The 26,878-nt window shown below is 37.7% G+C and overlaps 1 protein-coding gene across 9 annotated transcripts in view; it reads right to left on the bottom strand.

Moving 5' to 3' along the window:
- The window catches only part of ralgapa1 (Ral GTPase activating protein catalytic subunit alpha 1), a 220,530-nt gene that overhangs the window by 55,072 nt on the left and 138,580 nt on the right, over positions 1-26,878 (bottom strand). For all 9 annotated transcript variants that reach the window (XM_063049877.1, XM_063049870.1, XM_063049896.1 and 6 more), the window contains 5 exons: positions 22,933-23,116; positions 9,044-9,908; positions 5,208-5,279; positions 4,033-4,156; positions 3,108-3,263 (listed from right to left, as the gene is read on the bottom strand). In XM_063049877.1, the coding sequence (XP_062905947.1) occupies positions 3,108-3,263; positions 4,033-4,156; positions 5,208-5,279; positions 9,044-9,908; positions 22,933-23,116 (1,401 nt within the window). The remainder of the gene's footprint in view (positions 1-3,107; positions 3,264-4,032; positions 4,157-5,207; positions 5,280-9,043; positions 9,909-22,932; positions 23,117-26,878) is intronic.

Raw genomic sequence — 26,878 nt, forward strand, 5'->3', positions numbered from 1 at the left:
TCCTGACGAAGGGTCTCGGCCCGAAACGCCGACTGTACCTCTTCCTAGAAATGCTGCCTGGCCTGCTGCGTTCACCAGTAACTTTGATGTGTGTTGGGAGATTTAGTAAGTCACTTACTTAATGAGTTATCAAATCTCCTCAAACTGACCAGGGAACTGATAGTGATTTAAAAGATTGAGACCATGTGAAGTGTCACAAATGTACGTGGGAAGGGACTGAACCATAGGGGACAAATTAGAGTCGAGGTATGCAGACAAAAGTTCATTTGGGTAGGAGTAGGCAGAAACAATGGGTCTTCTTGACAGTCAGTTTTGTGGATTTTGTGCAGGAGGTAGAAATGTACAGTGCAGGGTAAGGGAACTACTAGGTTGGTGACAGTGGATGGGAGAGCTCCAGAATTGATGGGCTGGTGATTGTGTGAGAAATAATGGCCTGATGCTTCACAGTGGGGTCCCTTTCAAGGGGTATTTAAGAGGAAGTGTCTGAGAGTTGCTGTCTAGCCTCAGCAAGATAGAGATCAGTCTACCAGTCTATAACAGCATTCTGTTGTCTGTGGTTTTGATGGAGAGGGTGGGTTTGGTGTGGTAAGAGTGGAGGGCAGTCCTTTCAGAGAGCGTGAGGTTCGAATAGGAGAAAGGAGTACAGAAGTTTAGATGGTTGATATCTCACCGGCACTCAGTTATGAAGAGTCCCACAGCAGGAAACCCCCAACTTCTCACTTCATCCTCATTCAAACAGCTTCCTCCTCACTTATCACTTACCAACTTGTACTCCTTCACCACCGCCCGCACCCCTCCCCAACTGCACCTTCTTCACTCCTGCTTTCTAGTCTGGATGAGGAGTCTTGGCCCAAAATACTGACTGCTTATTCTTCTCCAGAGGTGCTGCCAGACCTGCTGAGTTCCTCCAGCATTGTGTGTGTGCTGCTCTGGTTTGCAGGCTCCAATGCACAAGATCAAAAGAGAGGCTGCAGAGTTGTAGACTCAGCTTACTCCATAATAGGCACAAGCCTCCCAGACATTGAGGACATCTTCAAACGGCGATGCCTCAAGAATGTGACATCCGTCATTAAGGGCCCTCAACATGGACACGTCTTTTCATTACCACCATCAAAGAGGTAGTACACGAGCCTGAGGACACACACTCAATGTTTTAGGAACAGCTTCTTGCCCTCTGTGCTCATGGACCATTCAGAAACATGAACACCATCTTGCTATTCCTCTTTTGCACTGTTTATTTTTTATTGTAACTTGTAGCAATTTATGTCCTGCACTGTACGGCTGCCCCAAAACTGAAAAACAGTGTCATGACATGGTGCAAGTCAGTGATAATAAACCTGTTTCTGACTTTGAAGTCAGGTGCAAAAAGCAGCTATTATTTTCTCCATTCCACTCGGAATCACACTGCAATAACAAGCAGGAGGAGGAGAAGATGGTGGCGCGACGCAGCGCGCGCGTCCTCTCCGGTGAATGATATCTGTAATCTGTCAAGTAGGGTACTGTGCACAATTCTGATTTGATAGAGACAGACGTGAGAGTACGGAGGAACATCTGGAGAAACTTCTGAAATGCCCGCTTCGCTGCCCCTGCTACTGTGTGGTGACCAGAATCTCTGGAGCAGAAGGCCCCGAATCCTTGGCTTTGCTGGTTTTGGCAGCTGGGGCGAAGTAGAAGGCGCTCAGGAGGCTGTATCGGAGGGGCTGGTCGGAGGCTCGAAGTTTTCGTACGGGCTCAGAGTCGGCTGTGGTCGGGTGCTGCCAATGCATCGGCAGTTGTTGATGCCCGGAGGTTTATGGCAGGGAGTTTCTCCTTTTTGCCGCCTGCTATCGGGGACTCGGGAGTCGATTGGGACTTGAGATTTTTTCTTACCGTGCCCATGGTCTGTTCTTTATCAAATTATGGTATTGCTTTGCACTGCTGCAACTATATGTTATAATTATGTGGTTCTGTCAGTGTTAGTCTTTGGTTTGTCCTGTTTTTCTGTGATATCACTCTGGAGGAACATTGTATCATTTCTTAATGCATGTATGCATTTCTAAATGACAATAAAAGAGGACTGAGTGTTCTCATAATCTAATCTAATATTTTAAGTCTGAGTTGTGACTGAATATTATATGAAGATTTCTCTACTGTGTGACTGAAAAAAAAACACTTAGAACATAAAACATAAAACATTTAAGCACAATCTGGTAAACATGCCTATCAAAAATATCCAGCAAAAACTTTTCATCTGCGGCTGTCAACCAGCAAAAAAAGAAATGAAGATGCACCACCACACATCAAATCGTGTTAGATTACTGAACATCAGCATACAAGTTTTCTCAATGAATGGTCAAACAGTGCAATGTTTTGTACAAATTGCTTTATGCATGACAGGTCAAGAAGAGGCAAATGGTGGTGGTTGGGTGGAAGATGGATGGGACTGTGATGGCAGTAAATGGTTATTAATGATCGTGTATCTATTCTATCCAAGCAACATTCTATATAGCCTTGGAGAGATTTGTGTGTGGCTAATTGTGATTGTGGTGTTCTGTTACTCATGGTAAGTGTGTTAACAATTTTAAATATTTCAAATTTAAAAAAATGTTCACAGCATTCTAAATGGAGCTTCATTGGTGCCACCCAAAAGCATTATGCTTGGTCAGATTCTTACGTTGATAGAAGAAATGCAGCAATGAAAGTACAATGAACTAAGTAATTGATCTGTAAATATTTTCAAACATTTCAAAATCCAGGAACTAACTTTCTTTCCAATAGGAACTAAACTAGAAGTTAAAATTTTCAGGGTGAAGTGTAGGAACAAGTAGCAATGAACTTAGGACCATGTTAATGTTGCAGATGCAGTATATTAATACCCAAAAAGTAATAATGAAAATAATTCATTTTTTGCAAATAAATTTTTTGTGAAGTCTAAGACTAGCAACAGCAAAAAAAACAGCTGAAAATCTACAATTTTAGAAGTATATTACAATAGAAACAAGGCACCACCAATAAATATCAATTATGAAATTGGATAATGTACTAGATATTCAATTAAAAAAATATGGTGCCTGTAAACTAAAACTGAAGCTCGGAGAAAAATAAACATATTTTTATTGCAAATTTACCTTTTTAGTTAGAGAATCATCTGTATCAGAAGGCATTCTTGTAGATACATGAAACATTACTTCTACAGTCGAGGTAGCAAAATATGGAGTTGATAGTCCAGTGCTCTTATTTTTTTGTAATCCACCCATGAAACCACAATGATTGGTAAGGTTTACCTTAAAAATGAAATGAAAGCACAAATAAGATGAATAATTAAAAAATATTATGAAAATACATTTTATCCATTAGCTTAGTGTGAAAAGGAATATATTATGTTCAGCAATATTTAAATATTTCTGCATCAAACATCACATCCTTAATAAAATATGCAATGCTGACCAATTAGAAGTTTTTGTTCGATTTTGAATTTTATAGGCAGCAAATAGGAACATTCTTTGGCAGAGAAACAGTAAAAATAAATTAGAAAAATGTCATAACCTAATACTTGAAATCTATTTGGTTTTTAGGTGGCCTCACTTTATATGACACCAACCACCACGACCCATCCCCAAATATCATGCAGCTGAGTGGATGGAAAAATAATTATACGATGGAAAAATCCAAATTGGCATACTCCGCAAGAGGTGATGTAATTTACAATAACATTATTTTGGACATCTCTGACATGGCAATGTAGATTTACAATATCAAGCAAGGCCTACATACATTCAAGGAAGAAATCAATAAACCCAATATTGATATCTTGAAGTAGGCACTTTTTGCTTTCAGTGAAGAGAATAATGCTTCGAAGAAGTTAATAGCAAACATCTCAAGATAAAAGAAAATGTACTGTTGTCAAAAGGCACTTATCTTTGAGATTTAAAGACTTGCTATCATACAACATTATATAATTTAAAAACATCTTCAATGTGTGAAACATTAATTTGTACAATCTTATTTAGAGGAGGTATTGACTATGAATTTAAACAGCTCAAGATGCTTTACCTCCCAACCAAGACCTGCCACAAAGTCCTCATAGGATTGGCTCCCTCCAGTATTTGTCAGAATGGAGTGCTTATCTTCCTGTCCTTCGGCAACATAAAACACCGCTATTTTGTGCGTTTCTCGACTGCATGAAAGAGAAAGAAGATAGTTAACATAAACCAGAAATATTTATTTTAATTTCAATTAATAAAAATGGACCAGCTACAATGCTTAGACATACTCAATATTCCACTCTCCAAGTAATAAAAATAACTGTCACTGAACATTTATTCAATAAATGTCAAACTTAACAAAGTGACACAAAACAGAATTTCCGTTGGTTTTGCTAACTTAAAACAGCAAAGCTTTCTAAGCATCAGCAAACAGTTCTCATACTAAACTACAACTTGCAATCCTATCAAATAGACTGGTGTGTGATACTGACACTTAAGATCTGGTCTACCAGATTATTAGAATATGCTAGAAGAGGCTACAGCACAGTGGAAGTAGAAAATAACATCTATTAAGAGTCTGAGGCATAAGTGAGTCTCTATATATCGATACCAGCTCTTGGGAAAAAAAATGAGGAAACATCAATTGCTGGCTGACACAATCTAGCGAAGACAGCAGTTGAATACATTAATGTTAGCCACATTTTCATGTTCAAAACTCTCTTCGTCAAAATACCTGACAATAACTTCTTACACTCTAATGTGGTGTGACTAAAGAGGCAAAGATGATTCAGACAAATGCCCAATCATAAGGCATGCCTATCATAAGTATTGCTATTAATATGTAAAGACTTTTATAACCCTTATGATTGTGTTTCTTACTTTAACTTTATTCAGTTTTATAGTATCTTCCTTGAGAATACATAAACGAATATCATTCCCAAAGGTTAAGCTACTTGGTGCTTAGTGCTGAATCATGTAGTTAGAAAAGTCCCAATTTCAAAACCTCATATCTGTGCAAGGTAAATTAATTCATCCTAGATGTATGGTACTGAAATTGCTGGTATGCAGTTTAAAGCACAGAACTAATTTATGTAAAGAAGTTACTTCACATCCTAACATATTATCTGCATTGATAGCCAAAATGATGAGAGAATACCTGTCTCCATGGAGATCAAGCTCTAAAAGTTATGCTACAAATTAATGAAATACAAGAGAAAACCTGAAGGAGATCACAATACTCACCATTGCCTAGAGTCCAGGTTTTTTAATTCTCGCAACAGCTTTTCATTTTTCTTTAGAAGATGGAAAGTAGTCCTGTAATGAAACAATGTTTAAGTTAGAATTGAGATTATAATATTTTTCCCCAAGATAGATAAAGCTTACTGCAATAAATCAAAACTAGAATGTACTTAAATACTTACAATGCAACATCAGGTAAATTAAAATTTATAAAATGAAAACAAAAATCATTGTAGCAACTTACAGATAATTTAATTAATTTTTATCTAAGAACTCTGCAACAAAGTAAATTGCTGCCCTATTAAACTCCTTCCTAATTCTCAAAGAAAGTCCTTAGATTGTGATTGTGTCATCAAGCAATACCAATATTGTACTTAGTACAGGTTTCCCCCGCCATCCGAAGGTAGAGCGTTCCTACGAAACAGTTCGTAAGCCGGAGTGTCGTAAAGCGAAGAAGCAATTACCATTAATTTATATGGGAAAAATTTGTGAGCATTCGCAGACCCAAAAATAACTTACCAAATCATGCCAAATAACACATAACACATGGCTGATTGGCAGGAGGCAGCGAGTGGGAATAAAAGGATCTTTTTCTGGTTGGCTGCCAGTGACTAGTGGTGTTCTGCAGGGGTCGGTGTTGGGATCACTTCTTTTTACGCTGCCTATAAATGATTTAGATGATGGAATAGATGACTTAGTTGTCAAGTTTGCAGATGAGATGAAGATTGGTGGAGTGGCAGGTGATATTGAAAAAAATAGGTAGGATGCAGAAGGACTTAGACAGATGAGAATGAGCAAGAAAGTGGCAAATGAAATACAATGTTGGAAAATGCACAGTCATGCACTTTGGTAGTAGAAATAAATGTGCAAACTATTTTCTGAACAGGGAGAAAATCCAGGAATCTGAGATGCAGAGGGACTTGGGAGTCCTTGGGCAGAACACCCTGAAGGTTAACTTGCAGGCTGAGTTGGTGGTGAGGAAGGCAAGTGCCATGTTAGCATTCATTTCAAGAGGTCTAGAATACAAGAATAAGGATGTGATGCTGAGGCTTTATAAGGGACTGGTGAGGCCTCACCTTGAGTATTGTAAACAGTTTTGGGCGCCTCATCTTAGAAAAGATATGCTGGCATTGGAGAGGGTTCAGAGGAGGTTCACAAGGATGATTCCAGGAATGGAAGAGTTATTATAAGAGGAACGTTTGATAGCTCTGGGTCTGTACTCACTAGAATTCAGAAGGATGAGGGGAGATCTCATTGAAACCTTTTGAATGTTGAAGTGCCAAGACAGAGTAGATGTGGAAAGGACGTTTCCCATGGTGGGAGAGTCTTGGACAAGAGAGCATAGCCTCAGGATAGAGGGGCGCCCTTTCAAAACAGAGATGTGGGGAAATTTCTTTAGCCAAAAGGTGGTGAATTTGTTGCTTCATGCAGCTGTGGAGGCCAGGTTGTTGGGTGTATTTAAGGCAGAGATTGATAGGTTCTTAATTGGACATGGAATCAAACGTTACAGGGAGAAGGCCGGGAACTGGGGTTGAGGAGGAGATAGAAAAAAAGCATCAGCCATGATTGAATGGTGGAGCAGACTCAATGGGTCAGATGGTCTAATTCTGCCTTATGGTCTTTGGATCAAAGGAAAATGAGACAGAATTTCACAACGGTATGTAAAATTGTTGGAAACAGTCAATGAAAACAGGAAAGACGCATTTCTATTTGCAAAACTATTAATAACCAGGATACATGACTGGATTAGAGTACAGGAAATCTTTTTTATTGCCAAAGGGAAAAAGGATTTCAGAAACAAAATGTAAGGAGGCATGAGCCTTCTAACATTTGGAAGGAACCTGAATGTATTCTCAAAAAACACTAACCAAGGCAATAGATCAATTGCCAGAAAATGAGAGTAACAAAAATTTTTTTTTGTTCAAGTTGGCTATGATAGACAAAATGGTCCTTTCAGTGCTGTAAATTTCTGTAATTCTGTGACTAATACAAATTGATTGAAAATGAGGATGCAGTAATATGTCGTAAGACCTGCAAGAGGCCAAAGCTGGCGGAACATACATCTCAATTATTAGGAGGGCTTTATGGAGTTTGGAAACATAAATGAGAAATTATGCAGTGTGGAAAGTGGGAGACTGAACATCATAGAATTGGATGCAATGAAGGCATGGACAGGGTTTTCAGTTGCAGATAAAACGAAGGTATGTATGAATCAGAGCAAACAACGTCAATATGGAAGCAAGTAGCCTTGGTGACAATAGATACAAGGTCAGAAAATTAACCTCAGTCTGCTGTGGAAAAATGTCAAGTTCAAAATACGTTTATTATCAAAGTATGTATACTGGACACAACTTTGAGATTTGTCTGTTTGCAGGTAGCCACAAAACAAAGAAACACAATATATCCTATTAGAAAACCCCACACAACGAAGATTGTGAAACACCTTATGTGCTAAAAAAATAAATTGTGTAAACAAAGTAAACAAATAACACACAGAACATTAACTAGTTTCCAAAAGTGAGTCCACAGCCAAGGAGCCAGTTCAGCTCTGAGGCGAGTATCAATGGTTGCAGGCCACAGCTGCAGAGTCAGATCAGTGCTGAAATGAGTAAACCTTGTCAAGCTGTGAGCTGAATACCAGTTTGTCCTTCTCCCTCAGCCTTGATAAAATTGTGCAAATGGTAAGTAAACAAAAACACACAGAACGTGAACTGCAGAGTCCCTGAAAGTGAATTCACAACTGCGGAGCCTGTTCAGCACAGAGGCGAGTGAAGCCCTTCCAGGAGCCTGATGGCTGCAGGGCAACAACTGCTCCGGAACCTGCTGGCGTGGGATCCAAGACTCCTACACCACCTGCCTGATGGGAGTAGTGAGAAGGAGAGACAGGTCAAATGCTGGCAGTCAGCACTGAACACCTGTTAGTCTTCTGCTCTCATCCTTGACAATTTTAATCTTTCTTGATGCTTTAATCAGCGCAGAGAAATAGAGTCAACCATGATATCTTCCGCCATTAGGACTCGGTGCAGCGCCCACCCACAGCAATAGCTGCCCTGGCTGTACATGCACTTTCAAGAGTATGGTTCACTGAATTCCTCAGGAGATTTGTAAAAGCACCAGATCCTTTAGTCAGTTCAGAAGAATATCCTTAAAAGGGAATTTACAGGCTGCAGCAATCGCAGTTCAGAAGTATGTCTACAAGAGTATCTAGTAGTTTTAGACAAAAACAGGTTCATGCTAGTGTTCCACATGACACATTTCCCCAAGACTTGGTAGCTCTCATCAATATATTCTCTTTTCCCTTACTCTGTCACATGCTTATTTAGCTTCTCTCGAAGACACGTGTGCCATTTATTTCAGCCCACCACTCCCTACACATCATGCACTAATGTGCATGAGTCACGTCTTACCCATTCTAAGGATTATAAAAGCTTCCCCAGACTTACCCATCTATCATATACTATTTATAGTTCAGTTTCATCCCTGCCAAATGCAAATACCACTATTCCTATCAATAACTTGCATGCTTTTTTGCTTCCCCTTGAAATTTCAGCATGAATCTGTGGAATGTAACCAGAATGTGGTAATTTGATTATGCAACCTGCACAGGATCTGGAGAAATGATCATTTGGGTAAAATGTTCAATTTATTTGCTGGGCCATTTATTTTTCCAAGCTTTACAAAACAACTGCAGAAATCATACAATATTTTTTGCCCAAGAAAGTATTCTTGCTTTTCTTTTAAAAAATGCATAAACTGACTAAGGACATCCCAACTTTAAATACAATATGAAAAGTATTACAATTAAAATATAAATACACCTTATTAAATACGTATCTTACCTTTTGTCCCAAGAATTCATGCCAAGAATATTTAACAGCATCCTGCAGTAGTAAAAGACAGATTGTGGTTCTTGTGGGGATGGTTCTTCCTGTTCCATTGCTTTCATATTCAGGTCATTGCCATGCTTCTCCACAAACTCTTCCTCTTCAGTGTATTGTTTTAGGATTGCATTGATTACATCATTTTCCTGTTTTTCTGAAATACAAACTGGAGGGGGAGCCGGGATGTTAAGCTGCACTCCAGCTCTCTGGAGACATTCTGGACTGGTGGAGCCCAGATATTGCAACATCTCGTCCAAGGCATCTTCATCATCATGAATTACATCCCAAGATGGCACCATTTCTCGGCATCTTCTTTTTGTTTGAGCTACCAAATACTCACTTAAGTCAACATCAGTAATTTCTGTCTCTTTGAACACTGATTCAGCCATTTGTTCTTCTTTATGAACGTTTGTGAACTTGTGAGCAATTTGCCTTTGTTGACAGCAATGAGGTGGTCCATAGAGAATTGCGGAATCCCAGGAGTACTTACCAGATATATCACGCATCACAACTCTAACATTTGAGGTAGCTGTTGAGAGTCCAGCTGACATCCCTCCTCCTGGGATATTACCTTCAATGGGGATTTCCAAGTATGAAATAAGAGTAGAACTGTTCAGCACAAAAAATTGGAGATTTGGATTCTCAAAAAGTTCTGGGGAAAGTTCAGCACAGTCAGTAAAGGGATTGTCATGGCTTTCACTTATCAAACTGGTCAGCATTGCTGGGCCACCACTCAATGGATAATGGCCAACATGATTTACCAAATGTATTATCACGGTCCGGGCAGCAACTGAAATCAAACCTTGCTGTATGCGACTCCTCACTACAAGATAAAAGTGGAAAAAATTGTAAGTTTTTGACTAATTGATTATTTAATCACCAGTTAAAAAATGTAAATTAAAAATATGTAGTACAATCAACTGTGTATGACTCAATTTGAACATATTTTAAAAGATACAAAGACTGTATGATCAATCTAAAACATAGGCCTGGGTTTTGCTCATAAATATTGACAGTTCCTTGCATTTCTCAGCCTTAAATTTATTAGCACGTGTGGAAATCCAAGTCCCAAACTTACTTGCCATGCCTTGCTAGCCCTTCCTTGGCTGTACTTCAGTAAAATGTTCCCTTAGTTTAAAGGGCAACAAAGGACAAAGGTTCTTGCTGAGATTCCCCAGTATTTCTGCAAATAAGATCAGGTGGAGGACCTGCATACAATGGGAATATTTCTTCATTTATTGAGATACAGTGCGGAATAGGCCCTTCTGGCCCTGAGCTATGCCGCCCACCAATCCCCCGATTTAATCCCAGTCTGATAATGGGACAATCTACAATGGCCAATTAACCTAGCAACCGGTACATCTTTGGACTGTGGGAGGGAACTAGAGCACCCCAAGGGAGCCCACTCAGTCACAGGGAGAACGTACAAACCCCTCACAGGCAGTGGCGGGAATTGAACCCAGGTCACTTGTAACTGTAAGGCGTTGTGCTAACCATTATGCTACTGTGTTGCTCCAATAGTACAACTTTGAGACAGAAAGAGAACATTGTGAATTTTTTTTTTATCTAGTTGTTTATGATGTTTACTATTCTAATTCTTTTTAAAAGATGTTAATGTTTAATTAATTTTAAAGAAAGGGATAAGCTTTTGGCACAAGCACAAGAGATTCCGCAGATGCTGGAAATCCAGAGTAATATCCTGAAATGCTGAATCTTTATTATTTTCCATTGCTGCAGCCTACTGCGTTCCTCCAGCACTTTGTGTGTAAAAGTACCTGAAACATTTCTTCATGTCAGGGAACAAAGCAATGGGCACAAAAATTATCCAACCTATTTAAATTACAATGTACTAGACTCACTGCTAATTGGGATGAAAAGTGAAAAACCCTTAATCTACACACTCACATGTTGATGACCCAAACTTTGTATAAAACAAAAATCACTTCACATGTTCCAGCTTCAGTCATGGAGCTCTATTTCTAGCTTAATATCAATACGTTATCCCAGACTATACAGCTGGTGATTTACCACACACAATCACCAGCTGTCTGGATTAAAGTAGATGAATCCAGAATCTTCTTTATCCAGATGGTCCTTGAGCAGTGGCAAAGATTTAATTGATATAATGGAGTGCAGCAGGTGAGTCAAAACAATAGAACTCAGAAAAGCCTTTGAGAACAGTAAAGCCCTGCCATCAGCTTGGCTTACTGTCAAAACATACAGTATTTGAATGACAGATATCTCCGATGTTCAGAAAGATTTTAAAACATATTAAAGTGGAACTAAGGCCAGTAGCAGAATATCTTTTAAGAGGGTGAACCCTTGCACGGTGTCAGACTCCAAAGCTGTACCTGGCTATCACCTGCTGTGATGAAATGTTTTGACAGGTTGGTCATAGCTAGAATTAATCCCTGATGAGCAAGTACCTGGACTTGCTGCAATTTGCTTCCCTCCACAATAGGTGTATGGTGGAAGCAATCTCACTGGCTCTCCACTCGCCCTTACACCACCTGGACAACTGCAATACCTACGTCAGGCTGCTGTTTATTGATTACAGTTTAGCATTCAATACCATCATCCATCAGTACTAATCACTCGAAACCCTGACCTGTGTAGTTCTCTCTGCAAATGGATCCTTAACTTCCTCATTGGGCGACCACAGTCAATGTGGATTGGAACTAACAACTCCTACTCACTGACAATTCACACAGGCATTCCTCGAGGATGTGTGCTTAGCCTACTCTCTCTACGCCTATGACTGTGTGGCTAGGCACAGTTCAAACATCATCTATAAAATGAAAGAATCTCAGAAGGTGATAAGCAGGTATACAGGAATGAGATTATAGATAAGCTGGTTGAGTGGTATTGCAACAACCTTGCACTCAACATCAGTAATACCAAGGAACTGATTGTGGACTTCAAGATGGGGGAATTGGGAGAACACACAGCAGTTATTATTGAGGGCCAGCAGTGAAAAGGATGAGCAGCTTTGAATTCCTGGGTGTCAATATCTGTGAGGATCTATCCTGAGTCCAACATACGATTCAATTACGAAGAAGGCATGTCAGCGGCTATATTTCATTAGGAGTTTGAAGAAATTTGGTATGTTACCAAAGACTTGATAGCAAATTACTACAGATGTACTGTGGAGAGCATTCCGCATGGTTGTATCACCATCTGGAATTGAGGCGCCAAGGCATAGGATCAGAAAAGCTGCAGGGGGTTGTGAACTCGGCTAGTTCCATCATCGGGACGAATCTCCCCACCAATAAGGAAACCTTCAAAAGGCAATGCCTCAAGAAGATGGTATCAATCATTAAGGACCCTCACCATCTCACAATATGCCCTCTCACATTACTACTATCAGGTGGTGGTACAGGACCCTGAAGACACACACAGATTTTTAGGAATAGCTTCTTATCCTATGTTATCAGATTTATGAAAGGTCCATGAACACCACCTCACTTTTATGATCTCTTTTTGCACTTTTTAAAATATATATTCTTTTTGTCATTTATGGTAATTTTTGTGTATTGCACTGCACTACAGTTGCAGTACAAATTTCATGACACAGCCAGTGATAATAATCCTGATTCTCATTTAAAATAATAAAATATAAATATTTAGCAAATCCAAATAAAAGGACATTTAAATTTTCTGTTTTTTCTGACATTCCTGAGTGAATTGAAAGATCTTGCAGATCCTGCGCCACAGCAGAAAGCAGATTCCATAGCACGTGTTGAGATGATCTGAGAAAAATCCAACCCTCCTGCTGGACTCCATGTGCATGTTTTGGAATACAAACCATTTCATGGGAGTCTTTAAATATCTCTACAGTTATGTTGAGGAATGCCACCAATTTCATACTGAAATCTCTACACTCTCCAGTATTCTCCAGGGGCACCAAAGTAGCATAGGGGTTAGCACAATGCTATTACAGTTCGGGTATCCAGGAGGTTAGAGAGTTCATTTCTGGTGCTGTTCTGGAAGGAGTCTCTGTACGTCCTCCCTGTAGAATGGGTTTTCTCTGGGTGCTCCGCTTTCCTCCCACATTCCAAAGATGTACTGGGTAGGTTAATTGGTCATTGTAAGTTGTCCTGTGATTAGGTTAGGGTTAATCAGGTTTGTCGGGGTTGCTGGAGGAGCATGGCTTGAAGGGCTAGAAGGGCCTACTCCATACTGTATTGCTAAATAAAAAATAAATAAAAATCCAGGCTGTTAAAGTAGAGTAAGGCATAACATGAAAGAAAAAATTAGCTTTTTGATGTTTTGGCTGTTCTTAATATTTCCTCCTACAAATGTTTATATACTTAAGTGGAATTTTATTGTTTCCCACACAACTCTCTCTCTCTCTCTCCAGCTTGTTATGCTTTCTTGGTTTCTAGTAAAGTCAATGTTAGCTGAATAATTTAACAACCCCATGGGTCAGCAAAAGACTGGTTTATAAAACAAAACTACTCAGTGACTACTTTATTCGGTACATCTGTACACCTGCTTGTTAATGCAAATATCTAATCAGCCACTCATGTGGCTACAGCTCAATGCATAAAAGCATGCAGACATGGTCAAGAGGTTCAGTTGTTGTTCAAACCAAACATCAGAACAAGAATGAAATGTGATCTAAGTGACTTTGACCGTGGAATGATTGTTGTTGCCAGACGGAGTGGTTTGGGTATCTCAGAAACTGATGATCTCTTGGTATTTTCACACACAACAGACTCCAGAGTTTACAGAGAATGGTACAAAAAACATCCAATGAGTGGCACTTCTGTGGGCAAAAAGACCTTGTTAATGAGAGGTCTGAGGTGAATGTCTCATGCTGACAGAAGGACAACAGTAACTCAAATACCACACTACAACAGTGGTGTGGTGCAAAGGAGCACATCTGAATGCATAACATGTTGAACCTTGAAGTGGATGGGCAACAGCAACAGAAGATCGTGAACATGGTCACTTCCTTAGGTACAGGAGGTTCCTAATAAAGTAGCTACTAAGTGTATCTTTCTGAATTTTTGATGAATATTATTACTGATTTTCAAAAGTAGAAGAGTTATTGATTTAATTCCCATCTTTCAAAACCCAAATAGTTGCCATAACGGAGCATCTGACCCTGAAAATACGACAGAATCCCACTGTTGCTCAGAGAAAATCAGGATGATGTTTATAGATACTGAGATATAATATTTCAAGACTAGAACAAAGGCAGTGGATCGCAATTGGATTATATATATATTAGTGTTTTTTTTTACCCCAGTAACAGTATATTGATCTTAATTGTTATCTGAACAGTATTTTAGAGACAACTATTCGCAGAAATACACTTAAATACAAGCTTAAATTTTGGAAAGCTGAAATTACATTTGGAATATTGGATCAAGAGTAGACTATTAAGTGCAAAGGTGCAATGATTATGTACCATGCATATTGACAGTAACTACAATGGTGATAACTGACCAAAGGCTTATCTATTGGCTGATCAACAATATTGCAAGTTATACATTTGTTCAAAGGCAATGCACATGGATTCTCAAGTGCATAAGAACAGACTCAGGGTCAATGACAAAGAAATAGTAAAAAATGGAAACTAAGTATATTTGGTTCCACAGACCACCAACACAAATAATCTGGCATTTCCATTTGCAAAACTGAAAACCAGCTGGCAGCATGTGAAGAAAAAGTGTATTTCAGTAGTGCCTTATTTGACACAATATATTCTAAATCTTAAGAGCAAACACCAACTTAAAAAGTTTAAATGTAAAGAACCACATGCATGCCTACAAATGAATGACTGTATTCTCTAAGTTTTGAGGACAGTTCCCCAATGAGACACTATGTTAGGGTTCACAAAATATGTTCCACAATTGAACAGAAGCACTACTGGGCTGGTGCTGAGAGGCCAGTGGTAGGAAATACATGCATTTATATTGATGTGCACACATCTGGAAGCTAAGTTTCTCTCAGCACCATTGCACTACAGTGGAGTTAGGCATACGTCCCTAATACTGTGGCTAAGCAGAAGCCTGGCGAAAGCCTAAAACAACCATTTCTTTGTCAGCTCAAGATCTACTTGGATAGGTGGAATTGAGAGTGCGGTTTAGGAGATGACAGCAAAATAGTGGAAGGAATGCAAATCCAGGATACGGGAGTGGGCATGCAATGAATAGCAAGAGGGTAAGAAAAATCTGCAGGAGGCACGAAAAAATGATTTGTGAATGGGGGGTAGGGGAAGGAGGAAAATAGAGATCAGAGAACAAGACCGAATCAAGACAGATAACCTAAAATGCACAAAAGCAGAACTTAAGTACACTGGGAACATTAGTTGACTAAGTCCTTAGTAATAAAAATGACTATTAGTCTGCAAGTGTCTCTTTTCAAAGTATAGAGAAATTTGTTGATTTTGAGAAGCACAAGGAATACAATCATTTTAATTTCTCAAAGCAAGTCTGATCTGTAAGTAGCATTGTCATAGTCATTAAATAAAACGTTGGATACTGGAAATCTGAACCCCCCCCCCAAAGAAAATACTGGAAACAGTCAGTAGTTTAGGCAGCATCTGTGAATACAGGAAATGAATTGACATTTCATGTTTTAAATCCTTTCATGAGTTAAAGCATTCCAGCATTTCTGTTTTTGTTTCAGCATTATCATATCATTACTTAAGTAGTCACTCTTGTAAAATGTGACAGCTCTTTGAGGAAATAATACACTAGCTGGTATAAATCTACAGATGTGGTGTATACAGCCAATAATAACGCCTTTAACCAAACACTGCTGAAGACCAAGTATATACAACTGTACAGAAATAGATAATTGTAGACACTTACAGAGAATGGTTAATCTAAAACTATCAACAAGATACATTTACTGAAGCAAGATAATTCAACTATCAAAAAGAAATCCTAACAAAAAGCCACATCTGTAAAATTATGTCATTTTGTACATTTTGTTCTTATAGTAGTGTTGATGCATTATATGGTGATTTCATTAGAATTTAAATTATAAAGACGAACTACTATAATTGCTTAGTTAGTGACCTTTTCAGCTTTTAAAGTAGAGGGGCTTAACTTGAACTGAAATGCACAAGTTAATAATCATTAGATAACAGAACATTCTAGCTATAATTCTTTCCATTTCTTTTAGTGTATGAATTGAAAAGGCTTCCAACTGAAACAGTCAATTGGTGTCAATAAATATTTTAATAAAATAGATTGGACAAAAATCAGGTTAGAAATGAAGGTTAAACAACCTGATGATGACAATCTGTGCAACATGATAACTTTGCAACTTTTGAGAGATAGGACAACAGGAAATGATAACAGGGATGGAACACAGAAATACATTTTATTAAATCCCTTCCATTGTCAATGGCAGGACAAATTAGAGTGAGTTTGGCAGTCTGAACTTTGTATATTTGAAACCAACTTAAAAACATACTCAGTAGCTTTATCTTAGAACATAAATATATACGTCGATGTGTATGAGGTAATAAAGGTTCTGCACTAATTCTGCAGCTTTTATTGTCATTTTGTTACAGTAGATAAAATGAATAGTGTAAAAGCAAATTATTTCCCCACACCACTGCTACTTAGGAATAAAATATAAAGATGAAATCTTTTGATCTTCTAATTAAGCTTTCTACTGCATTTATTGAATTCTCTATAAATGACCTAAAAAGTAAGAATACCAACAGGCAGTGAGAAGCCTTTTCAAATCTTCTTTTGATTGTAAGCTGCAGATGATTCTCTTTATTTTTCTATCAGGGCATTGCTTTGGACAATTGCCAACTACCTTGCTTCATTGCTGTTGTATTTTGTAATTACCTCTTATCCTACTGACAACCACCAATCAAGCTTGTTGAATCTAATGCTGAGCTTATTAGGAACAGCTATGTTTAGAATAGTTTGGCACTTCACCAAAGGTTCCAAACTGCTTGAAAAGAATGAAACATGCTTTGGACAATGCAATGATGGTAAGTAATTTTCTTCCTCTGAAAAGCATCACGTAGATGCCATGGGCAAGAAAAATCACCTGCTGTTAGCACGTAGCAAAAGGGCTCAGCATTTATCTAATCTGTAATATCATTTTGTTGCCCTTAAGGAAACTCAGTATGAATAGTGAATAGCAGTACCTAAAGCCTATCAGAGAGATATTGAACTCATCTGTTTCAATTTTTTTTGTTTGCTTCTGGACATTAGGATCTTTTTTCTATCTAGACAAAAGACCCAGTTATTCACATATACATTAAATGCATTTTATATTTAAAGCAAAAATGTAAGATTCAAAATTATACATTTTGTCTATTATAAAAATAAGCCGAAGGAAACTAAAAGATATTTTGAATCATTTAAGATTTAAAACAAATGAGATTATTTGACAACAGAATCATGTAATATTTAACAGACCTCAAAGATAAAATTACTTTTTGTGTTTATTTAAGAACACTTTGATGACAAACTTCGGGCAAATGACTGAAAATAACTTCAGTTTTTGAAAGGACAGCAAATTTAAAATGAGTCCAAAACTGGTAGATTCCGGGAAACACTGCCATATTTACATGTATTTTGGTAAGAATTGACTATTTTAGAAGATGGGAAACTACCACTCATTTTGTTGCAAAATTTTGGATGAAAATAATTGTCACAACTTTGAATTTTAAAGAATTTATCAGCAACTTTGCCTTAAGATTTAAACAAATTGAAGAAAGGACCATCTTATTTTTTTTGAAAACAGTATTTAAAAATAATCCCCCAGAAATAGGCTTTCTTCAAAAAAATCCAGTGCAAACTACCCGAATTTTAAGAAAATAAAACAATGAGAGACCCTCAACAGACAGAGCAAAATAATTCACTTTACGGTAAAATGACAAGATGAATTTAGCACCAAGAATGCTTTATTCAGCCAGTTAAGGCTATGTTGCTTTTCAATAATTGTGACTAATCTGTATCTGTCCAGCTGCTTAGGCGCTACATCCTTGTTTCCCCCTGCCTTATTTATGTTCGCAATTTAACCCTTTGCTGTAGCCTGCACTGTTACAATTCCCACACAAACATTTCAACATACAAGGATTTTTAAAAAACATTTATGCCTTTTACTGTTTATATTTTTTGATATTTATGTTTCAGCTTTACTACTATATACATCTTCCATGACTATGTCTTAGTTTCTACAATTCTTTGGAAGTACGTTTTCTAAAGATTCACCATCCTCTGAAGAAGCTTCTCTTCATACATTTTTAAATGATCTGTTCCTTACCCGTGGTTTATAGCTTTTAATTCTAACCTCTTCAGCCAAAAGGATATACTTCTCACCACCAAAACCATCTCAATTACATCTCACCTGCATAAAGCTTGATTCTTATGCTCTGTCCTTATTTTACAGCAGCTTATTAAACGTCTTTGGAAACTTTGTTAAACAGGCTGCATTATAAGTGCATACATAATCTATTAGCCAAATCTAGTAAGACTGAAAAATTTCTATTAGTAAACCAGAAGAGCTTTATCAACATTCAAAATTCAAACTGACATTTGGAATACAATTCAAAGAAAAAAAATAAAATTCAGAAGTTACTTGACTTGACTTGAAAATTAATGCATTTCACTGAAGGAAATGAAATTTCAGTAAACAAGAGATTTAAAGTAAAATCAAGCACCAAGGGTCATTTTCTCCTTAAACCTTCTCTGCTCTCAGTCTATAAATGATTACTCCATCATATATTTTTCTATGATACTTTTTCTGCTTATGTCTCCATAGGGGCTTATGGGGGAGAGGGAAGGGGGGGGGGGAGATATGGGGAAAAAAGTAACAGACCTAAAACTAACTGCTACTTCAAAAGCACACAAAATATAGAAGGTCTGTCAAGATAATTATACCATTTAAAACAGCAAGGTTGATCTTTTACAATTTCTACCTATTTACTGAGTGTGGCAACTGGCAAGGTATCACCCATCCCTAGAGACTTTTCAGAATTCCTGAGCTACCTCCTTGAACTGCACCTTTGCTTCTGGTGAAGGTACTCAGTCTTAATGTGCAAGGAGCTTTTTGATTTAGAACCCGTGATGAAAGGTTGGCAATACATAAACCAGTTTTACCAAAGCTTTTCCTTTGTTCATAAACCGGATGTAGGCTTCACCGTCAAGGCTAGATTTACTGCCACACCCAAATACTCCCTAATTGACATGTTAGACCAAATATGGAGGCAACTTCATGAACCTCTAAAGTCCCGGACAACCCTGTGATCTCAGTCTCTGAGACTGACATAAGAACGTCCTTCAGGAGGATGATTCTTGAAAAGCATCTGGCCCGGATGGCATACGTGATCAAGTCCTGAAGACCTGTGCTAATTAACTAACTGGAGTGTTTATGGACATCTTCAACCTCACTTTGGAAGTCTTTGTTACCTGCTTCGATCAAACGTTAATCATACCAGTTCCCAAGAAAAACATGGAAACCTGCCTCAGTGACTTTCATCCAGAAGCACTTACATCAACTGTGATGAAGTGCTTCGAGAGGTTGGTCATGAAGTCTATTAACTCCTATCTGAGTGGTAACCCAGATCCAGTTTGCCTACCATCGTAACAAGTCAATAGCAGATGCCATTTTTTTTTTAATCCCTTCACTCAGCTCTAGACAATTAAAATGCAATCATCAGCATACTCTTGATTGACTACAGCTCGGCATTCAACACTATCATCCCCTCAAAATTCATCACCAAGATCAAAGATACCTCCATACCTCACTGTGAAACTGGATCCTTGATTTCTTCTCTGGCAGACCCCAGTTAGTACAGATTGGCAACAGCATCTCCTCCACACTCACCATCAGCACAGGTGTACTACAGGGCTGTGAGCTTAGCTCCCTGCTCTATTCACATTGATTGTGTGGCTAAGTGCAGTTTGCATATGACACCACTGTTGTGTCCCAATCAGAGCCAGTTAGCCTGACTTCAGTGGTTGAGAAGATGTTGGAGTCGATTATTAAGGATGTGGTTTCGGGGTACTTGGAGGCAAAAGATAAAATAGGTCAAAGTCAGAATGGTTTCCTTAAGGGAAAAATTTTGCCTGACAAAATTCTGAGGAAATAATAAGCAGGATAGGCAAGGAGAATTGGTGGATGTTATATACATGAATTTTCAGAAGGCCTTTGACAAAGTGCCACACGAGGCTGCTTAACAAGATAAGAGCCCATGGTATTACCCGAAAGATACTAATTTGGATAGAGCACTGGCTGATTGGCAGTCCACAAAAAGTGGGAATAATGGGAGCCTAGCTACAGGTGGCTAGTGGGATTCTGCAGGGGTCAGTGTTGGGACTGCTTTTTATGTTGTATGTCAATGATTTGGATGATGGCTTTGTGGATGATACGAAACCTGGAGGAGGGGCAGGAAGTGCTGAAGAAGCAGGGAGGCTGCAGAAGGACTTGGACAGATTAGGAGAACGACAAAGTAGAGGCAAATGGAACAGTGTTGGGAACTGTATAGCCATGCACTTTGGTAGAAGGAATAAAAGCATAGAAGGTTTTCCAAAGGGGGAGAAAATTAAAAAAGTCCAAGGTGCAAAGGGACCTCGGAGCCCTCATGCAGGGTTCCCCAAAGGTTAATTTGCAGGTTGAGTCAGTGGTGAGGAAGGCATATGCAATGTTAGCATTAATTTCAGAAGGATTAGAATATAAAAGCAAGGATATAATGCTGAGTCTTTAAAAAGACAGAGGAGAGTATTCACTTGGAATATTGTGAGCAGTTTTGGCCCCCTTATTTAAGAAAGGATGTACTGACTTTGGAGAGGGTTCAGAGGAAGTTCTCAAGAATGATTCCAGGAATGAAAGGCTTTTTGTATGAGGAGCAATAGATGGCTCTGGGCCTGTACTCGCTGGAATTTAGAAGAATGAGGGGGAATCTCATAGAAACCTAACCAATGTTGAAAGGCCCAGATAAAGTGGATGTGGACAGGATGTTTCCAATGGTGGTGGAGTCTAGGACCATAGGGCACAGACTCAGAATAGAGGGACATGCATTTAGAATGGAGATGAGGAGGAATTTTTTTAGCTAGGGGCTAGTGAATCTGTGGAATTCATTGCCATAGGTGACTGTGGAGGTCAGGTCATTGGGTGCATTTAAGGCAGAAGTTGATAGGTTCTTGATAAGTCAGGGTGTAAAACGCTATGAGGAGAAGGCAGGAGAATGGGGTTGAGAGGGAAATGGATCAGCCATGATGAAATAATGAAGCAGATTCAACGAGCCAAATGGCCTAATTCTGCTCCTATGTGTTATGGTCTTGTGGCATGCAAGAGGGAGATTGAAAGTCTGGTGGAATGGTGCCACAACAACAACCTCTTAATCGATATCTACAAAACCAGAAGTTCTGATTGTTAACTACAGGAAGCAGCTGGAGGTCCATAAGCTAGTCCTCATTAATGGAGCAGAAGTGGAGTGGGTCAGTAGCTTTAAATTCATTGGTGTTAACATATCAGAGGATGTGTCCTGGGACCAGCACATAGATGTCTCACAAAGAAGACATAACAATAGCTCTACTTTCTTAGAATGTCATTGATCATTTGACAAACTTCTATAGATGCATTGTGGAGAGTACCCTAACTGGTTGCATCACAGCCTTGTATAGAAATACCAGACTGCCAAATTCATATGGATTTCCAGGAGTTAAAACCTGCATGTTCAGCAATTTCATTCACTTCAACAAAGAGAGCGAGAGGGATGGAGAGGAAAGTTACTATAATTCACTTACCTGAAATAATAAACAAATTTGAACCTTAAAAATATTGTTTATGCAGATCTGTGAACACTGGTGAAGTCAGACATCGCACAGATCAAAGAAGGTTTTGTGGGAAAGGTTGGCCCTAGTGGGCCCTTCCAGGTAAAGATAGATATTATGTTTGGAAGTAAAAACAAACTGTACATAGAGCAGACAAGTGGCAAAGCATTTCATGGTGTTTACAGGAACATTATCAAACAAAATCTAACAGAGCCACTTCAGAAAATCATCCTGATTAAAAAGTATATTAAAAATAATATACAAATGACAGAGGGATTTAAGGAGAGAATTCCAGAGGCTAGGGATTTAACATTTTAAAGCATGGCTTCCAAAGATACAACATCCATGATGAGAGTTGCTCATGAGGTCAGAATTGTTGGAGAAGCACAGATATATTGTAGGGAAGATAACAGAAAAAGGCATTGTCGGATGAATTTTTACTTTAACAAAAGAGGTTAGTTAGCAAATGTATTGTTGATGGGTGAATGGGGTAATTAAGCTGGGGGGAGAGAGAAAGAGGAAGAAGGGTAAAGATAAGAGGGAGTAAGCAGAGTGAAACTATTAACTATTTTTAATATCAGTACAACTGTTGAATAAATAACAATATTCCCATCTGATGATTTTTTTTGAATAAAATTCTTTCAGATGTTTGAAGTTCAGCACCTGAGTCTTGCTAGCAGACAATGCCATGGAAAAACATATGAATCTATTTTGCTGCAACTAAATTTGAAGAATACTTGTCCCTTGGTCTGAAGTAGAGGAAGAATTAAATGATCTGCACAACTGTGTCATACATTAAAATGCTTCTTCCTATTTTACTATTTAAAATACATTCAGTGTATTTAACTTGCCGTTGACAAGATTCATTCTTATTGTTCTCAAGTTGCAGGCAACATAAAGATAGCAATATTTGTTCATCCAGAAATGCTTTTCTTAAATACAAATTTTCAATTTCAAGAGGCGCCTTAATGGGATTTAAATAAATGGCTTTTAAGTTGATAGCTTAAAAAAAACACACTGGACAATCCTACTGTTTTTTTTGCAGTTCTGAAAACACTATTCTTGGCTTATTTTAGTACATACCCTCTGTGACCGTTTGGAGTTTTGATGAGCGTTCAGAGTCAGGAGAGTGCAAAGGCTCTGGTTCTTTCAAGCTTTCCAAATGTAAGAATGGATCATATTCAACAGAAGCTAGATCTGACAAGCTCAGAGGAAAGTATCTAGGATTACTTAAGTATTGAGCTCCGTACACACAGCTATGCAGCACCTATTGAAAAAAAAACACAAGGATTTATAGTTAGGATCAATAGTAATCACTGCAAATGAAACAAGTGAACGCTAACCTAAGTAGCGAGAATCCATCATGAAAATAAACCTCTATTTTTTTTTTAATCAAGTGGGAAGAATAATAAAAGTGGCTGTAAAAAATAATCTTTATTCTTTAAAGAAGGATAAAGACCCTGCTCAATGTGCATCTTATAGACCAATATCTCTATTAAATGTTGATTCTAAAGTTTTTTCTAAGTTATTAGCAAATAGACTAGAAAAAGTACTTCCTTCTATTATTTCGGAAGACCAAACGGGTTTTATTAAAGGTCGTTACTCTTTTTATAATATTCGTACATTGTTAAATATCGTTTATACTCCCTCACAAAATGTTCCTGAGTGTGTTATTTCTTTAGACGCCGAGAAAGCTTTTGATAGAGTAGAATGGCCTTATTTATTTAAGGTGCTTGAAATGTTTAATTTTAGCTTGAAATTTATATCCTGGATTAAACTGTTATATCATTCCCCTGTAGCCTCGGTCCGTACTAACTCTTTAAACTCACCTTTTTTTCCTCTTTTTCGAGGTACTCGACAAGGCTGTCCTCTTAGTCCCCTATTATTTGATATTGCATTAGAACCTCTTGCAATTGCCATTCGAGAATCTTCAAGTATTACTGGGATAACTCGGGGATTAAAGTCCCATAAATTATCACTCTATGCTGATGATTTACTTTTATATATTTCTAATCCTGAGAAATCCATTCCTGCTGTTTTAGAGTTATTAGCACAATTTGGTTCTTTTTCAGGTTATAAATTAAATCTTAGTAAGAGTGAACTCTTTCCGATTAATAAACATCTTCCCTTATATTATAAATTTCCATTTAAATTGATTGATAACTATTTTTCTTATCTTGGGATTAAAATTACTTGTAAATATAAAGATTTATTTAAGATTAACTTTTTACCATTAATAGACCATATTACTCAACTTTCATCTAAATGGTTTCCTTTATATTTAACTTTGATTGGTCGTATTAATGCAGTTAAGATGTTTTTTTTGCCAAAATTTTTATATGTGTTTCAGGCATTACCAATTTTTGTTCCAAAATCTTTCTTTGATAAAGTTGACTCTAAAATTTCTTCATTTATTTGGCAGAATAAAAATCCGAGACTGGGTAAAATACATTTACAGAAAGCTAAGAGAGATGGAGGTTTAGCATTACCTAACTTTAGATTCTATTATTGGGCAATTAATATTCGACATATGAAATTTTGGTTACTTGACCAGGATATACTATCTATTCCTAAATGGGTAGCATTGGAACTACAATCTGTTCAGGGCTATACACTTGGCTCTATTTTAGGTTCCTCTCTCCCTTTTGATTCGAAATGCCTTAAGCAGGTGTCTAACCCGATAGTTAAATATGCTTTGCGTATTTGGTTTCAATTCAGAAAATTTTTTGATCTTAATCAATTCGGGTTAGCGATTCCTATTTTAGGTAACATATTTTTTCCTCCCTCTTTTACGGATCGCGCTTTTCAAACTTGGAAGACTAAGGGTATTTTACGGTTTTTGGATTTATTTTTAGATGGTTCCCTTATGTCTTTTGAACAATTATCTAATAAATATAACTTATCAAGAATACATTTTTTTAGATATTTACAAGTTAGAAATTTCCTAAGTACTATACTTTCTTCCTTTCCAATGCTTCCTCCTACATATATTTTAGATTCGATAATTAACCTTAATCCATGTCAGAAAGGTGCATCGGCTATGATTTATAATATTATTATGAAACTTAGGAAAGCTCCATTTGATAAGATTAGGGTAGATTGGGAACAGGAATTGGGGCTTACCATTTCTGTGGATGATTGGGGGCAGATTTTACAATTAGTTAATACTTCCTCTATTTGTGCTAAACATTCCCTAATTCAATTTAAAGTTGTTCATAGAGCACATATGTCCAAAGATAAGTTAGCGCGTTTTTACTTGCATATTAATCCTTTTTGTGATAGATGTTCGGGGCAGATAGCCTCTTTAACTCATATGTTTTGGTCTTGCCCTACTTTGGAAACTTTTTGGAGAGACATTTTTAATATTATTTCTAAGGTATTAAATATAGATATCTCTCCTCACCCTATTACTGCTATCTTTGGACTACCTAAAATTTCTAGTAATCTTTCCCCTTCAGCCCGTAGAATGATTGCATTTCTTACTTTAATGGCGAAAAGATGTATTTTACAACATTGGAAAGAGCTTAATGCTCCAACTACCTTTTTTTGGTTCTCTCAGACGATATTATGTTTGAATCTGGAGAAAATTAGAAGTAACCTTTATGATTCTTCATTTAAATTTGAACAGACTTGGGGATCTTTTATTCGATATTTTCATTTAATGTAATATATACCCTTCTTGTTTTTTTTCCACTGTTTTTAATGGAGGTCGGGATTGAGGACGTGATTTTAAGTTTAACTCTGTTTGGTTTCAAGTTAGCCCATTGCTTTGCTTTGCTTTTAGTTAGTTGCACGGTGGGTTTTTTTTGGGGTTTTTTTTTCTTTTTTTCTATTGATATATATATATAAAATTTAGTATACTATTATGTTATCTTGGTTTCTTATGTTTAAATTACATTGTTTGTAGTATTTTTTTTGGTATTGATACCTTCTGTAATTTTATTATATTTTAACATTGTATTAATGTTTATATGGCTTACCTTTTTGTATACTTATTCAATAAAAAGATTTAAAAAGAAAAGAAAAAAATAATCTTTATTCACAAGTAAACAAACACAGGAAACAAAGTGTAAAGTAGTAAGTAATCCCTTCTTTTGTGGTTTTTCTGTCATGTAGAAAAATTAACTGGCTCATAATATGAAGACAGCTATTCTTAGAGCCAAAGACAATTGCTTTTAAAGATAAATAATAATATAATTAAGACAACTACAAATGTTTGTAAAAGAAAGTCAACTGATATCAAAATATTGGATTTGTGCCAAGAATCACTAACTCACTCTTCTACACTCTTTCCAGTTTAATAACCGAGCAAGCAAAAGTTTATACAGCACTCTCACGTGTAGTCTGAACAATCTCCTTCACAACCAACGCCACTGCATCACAACTTTTATACTCAACACCTTGACTGATGACAGCGAGCATGCCAAAAGCCTTTATCACTGTGTCTACCTGTGACTCTACTTCCAGTGAATTATGTCCTGATCGAGAAGTTGCAAAACCTGGGCCTCTGTACCTCCCTCTGCAATTGGATCCTCTACTTCCTAATCGGAAGACCACAATCTGTGCGGATTGGTCATAACATATCCTCCTCACTGACGATCAACACTGGCGCACCTCAGGGGTGTGTGCTTAGTCCTCTACTTTCTTCTCGATATACACATGACTGTGTGGCTCGGTACAGCTCAAATACCACCTATAAATTTGCTGATGATACAACCATTGTTGGCAGAATCTCAGGTGGTAACGAAAGGGCGTACAGGAGTGAGATATGCCAACTAGTGGAATGATGTTGCAGCAACAACTTGGCACTTAAAGTCAGTAAGACAAAAGAGCTGATTGTGGACTTCCAGAAGGGTAAGAGGAAGGAACACATACCAATCCTCAGAGAGATCAGAAGTGGAGAGAGTGAGCAGTTTCAAGTTCCTGGGTGTCAAGATCTCTGAGGATCTAACCTGGTCCCAACATATCGATGTAGTTATAAAGGTGGCAAGACAGCAGCCTTTCATTAGGAATTCAAAGAGATTTGGCA

This window comes from Mobula hypostoma, chromosome 1 (assembly GCF_963921235.1).
Source record: "Mobula hypostoma chromosome 1, sMobHyp1.1, whole genome shotgun sequence".
NCBI lineage: Eukaryota > Metazoa > Chordata > Chondrichthyes > Myliobatiformes > Myliobatidae > Mobula > Mobula hypostoma.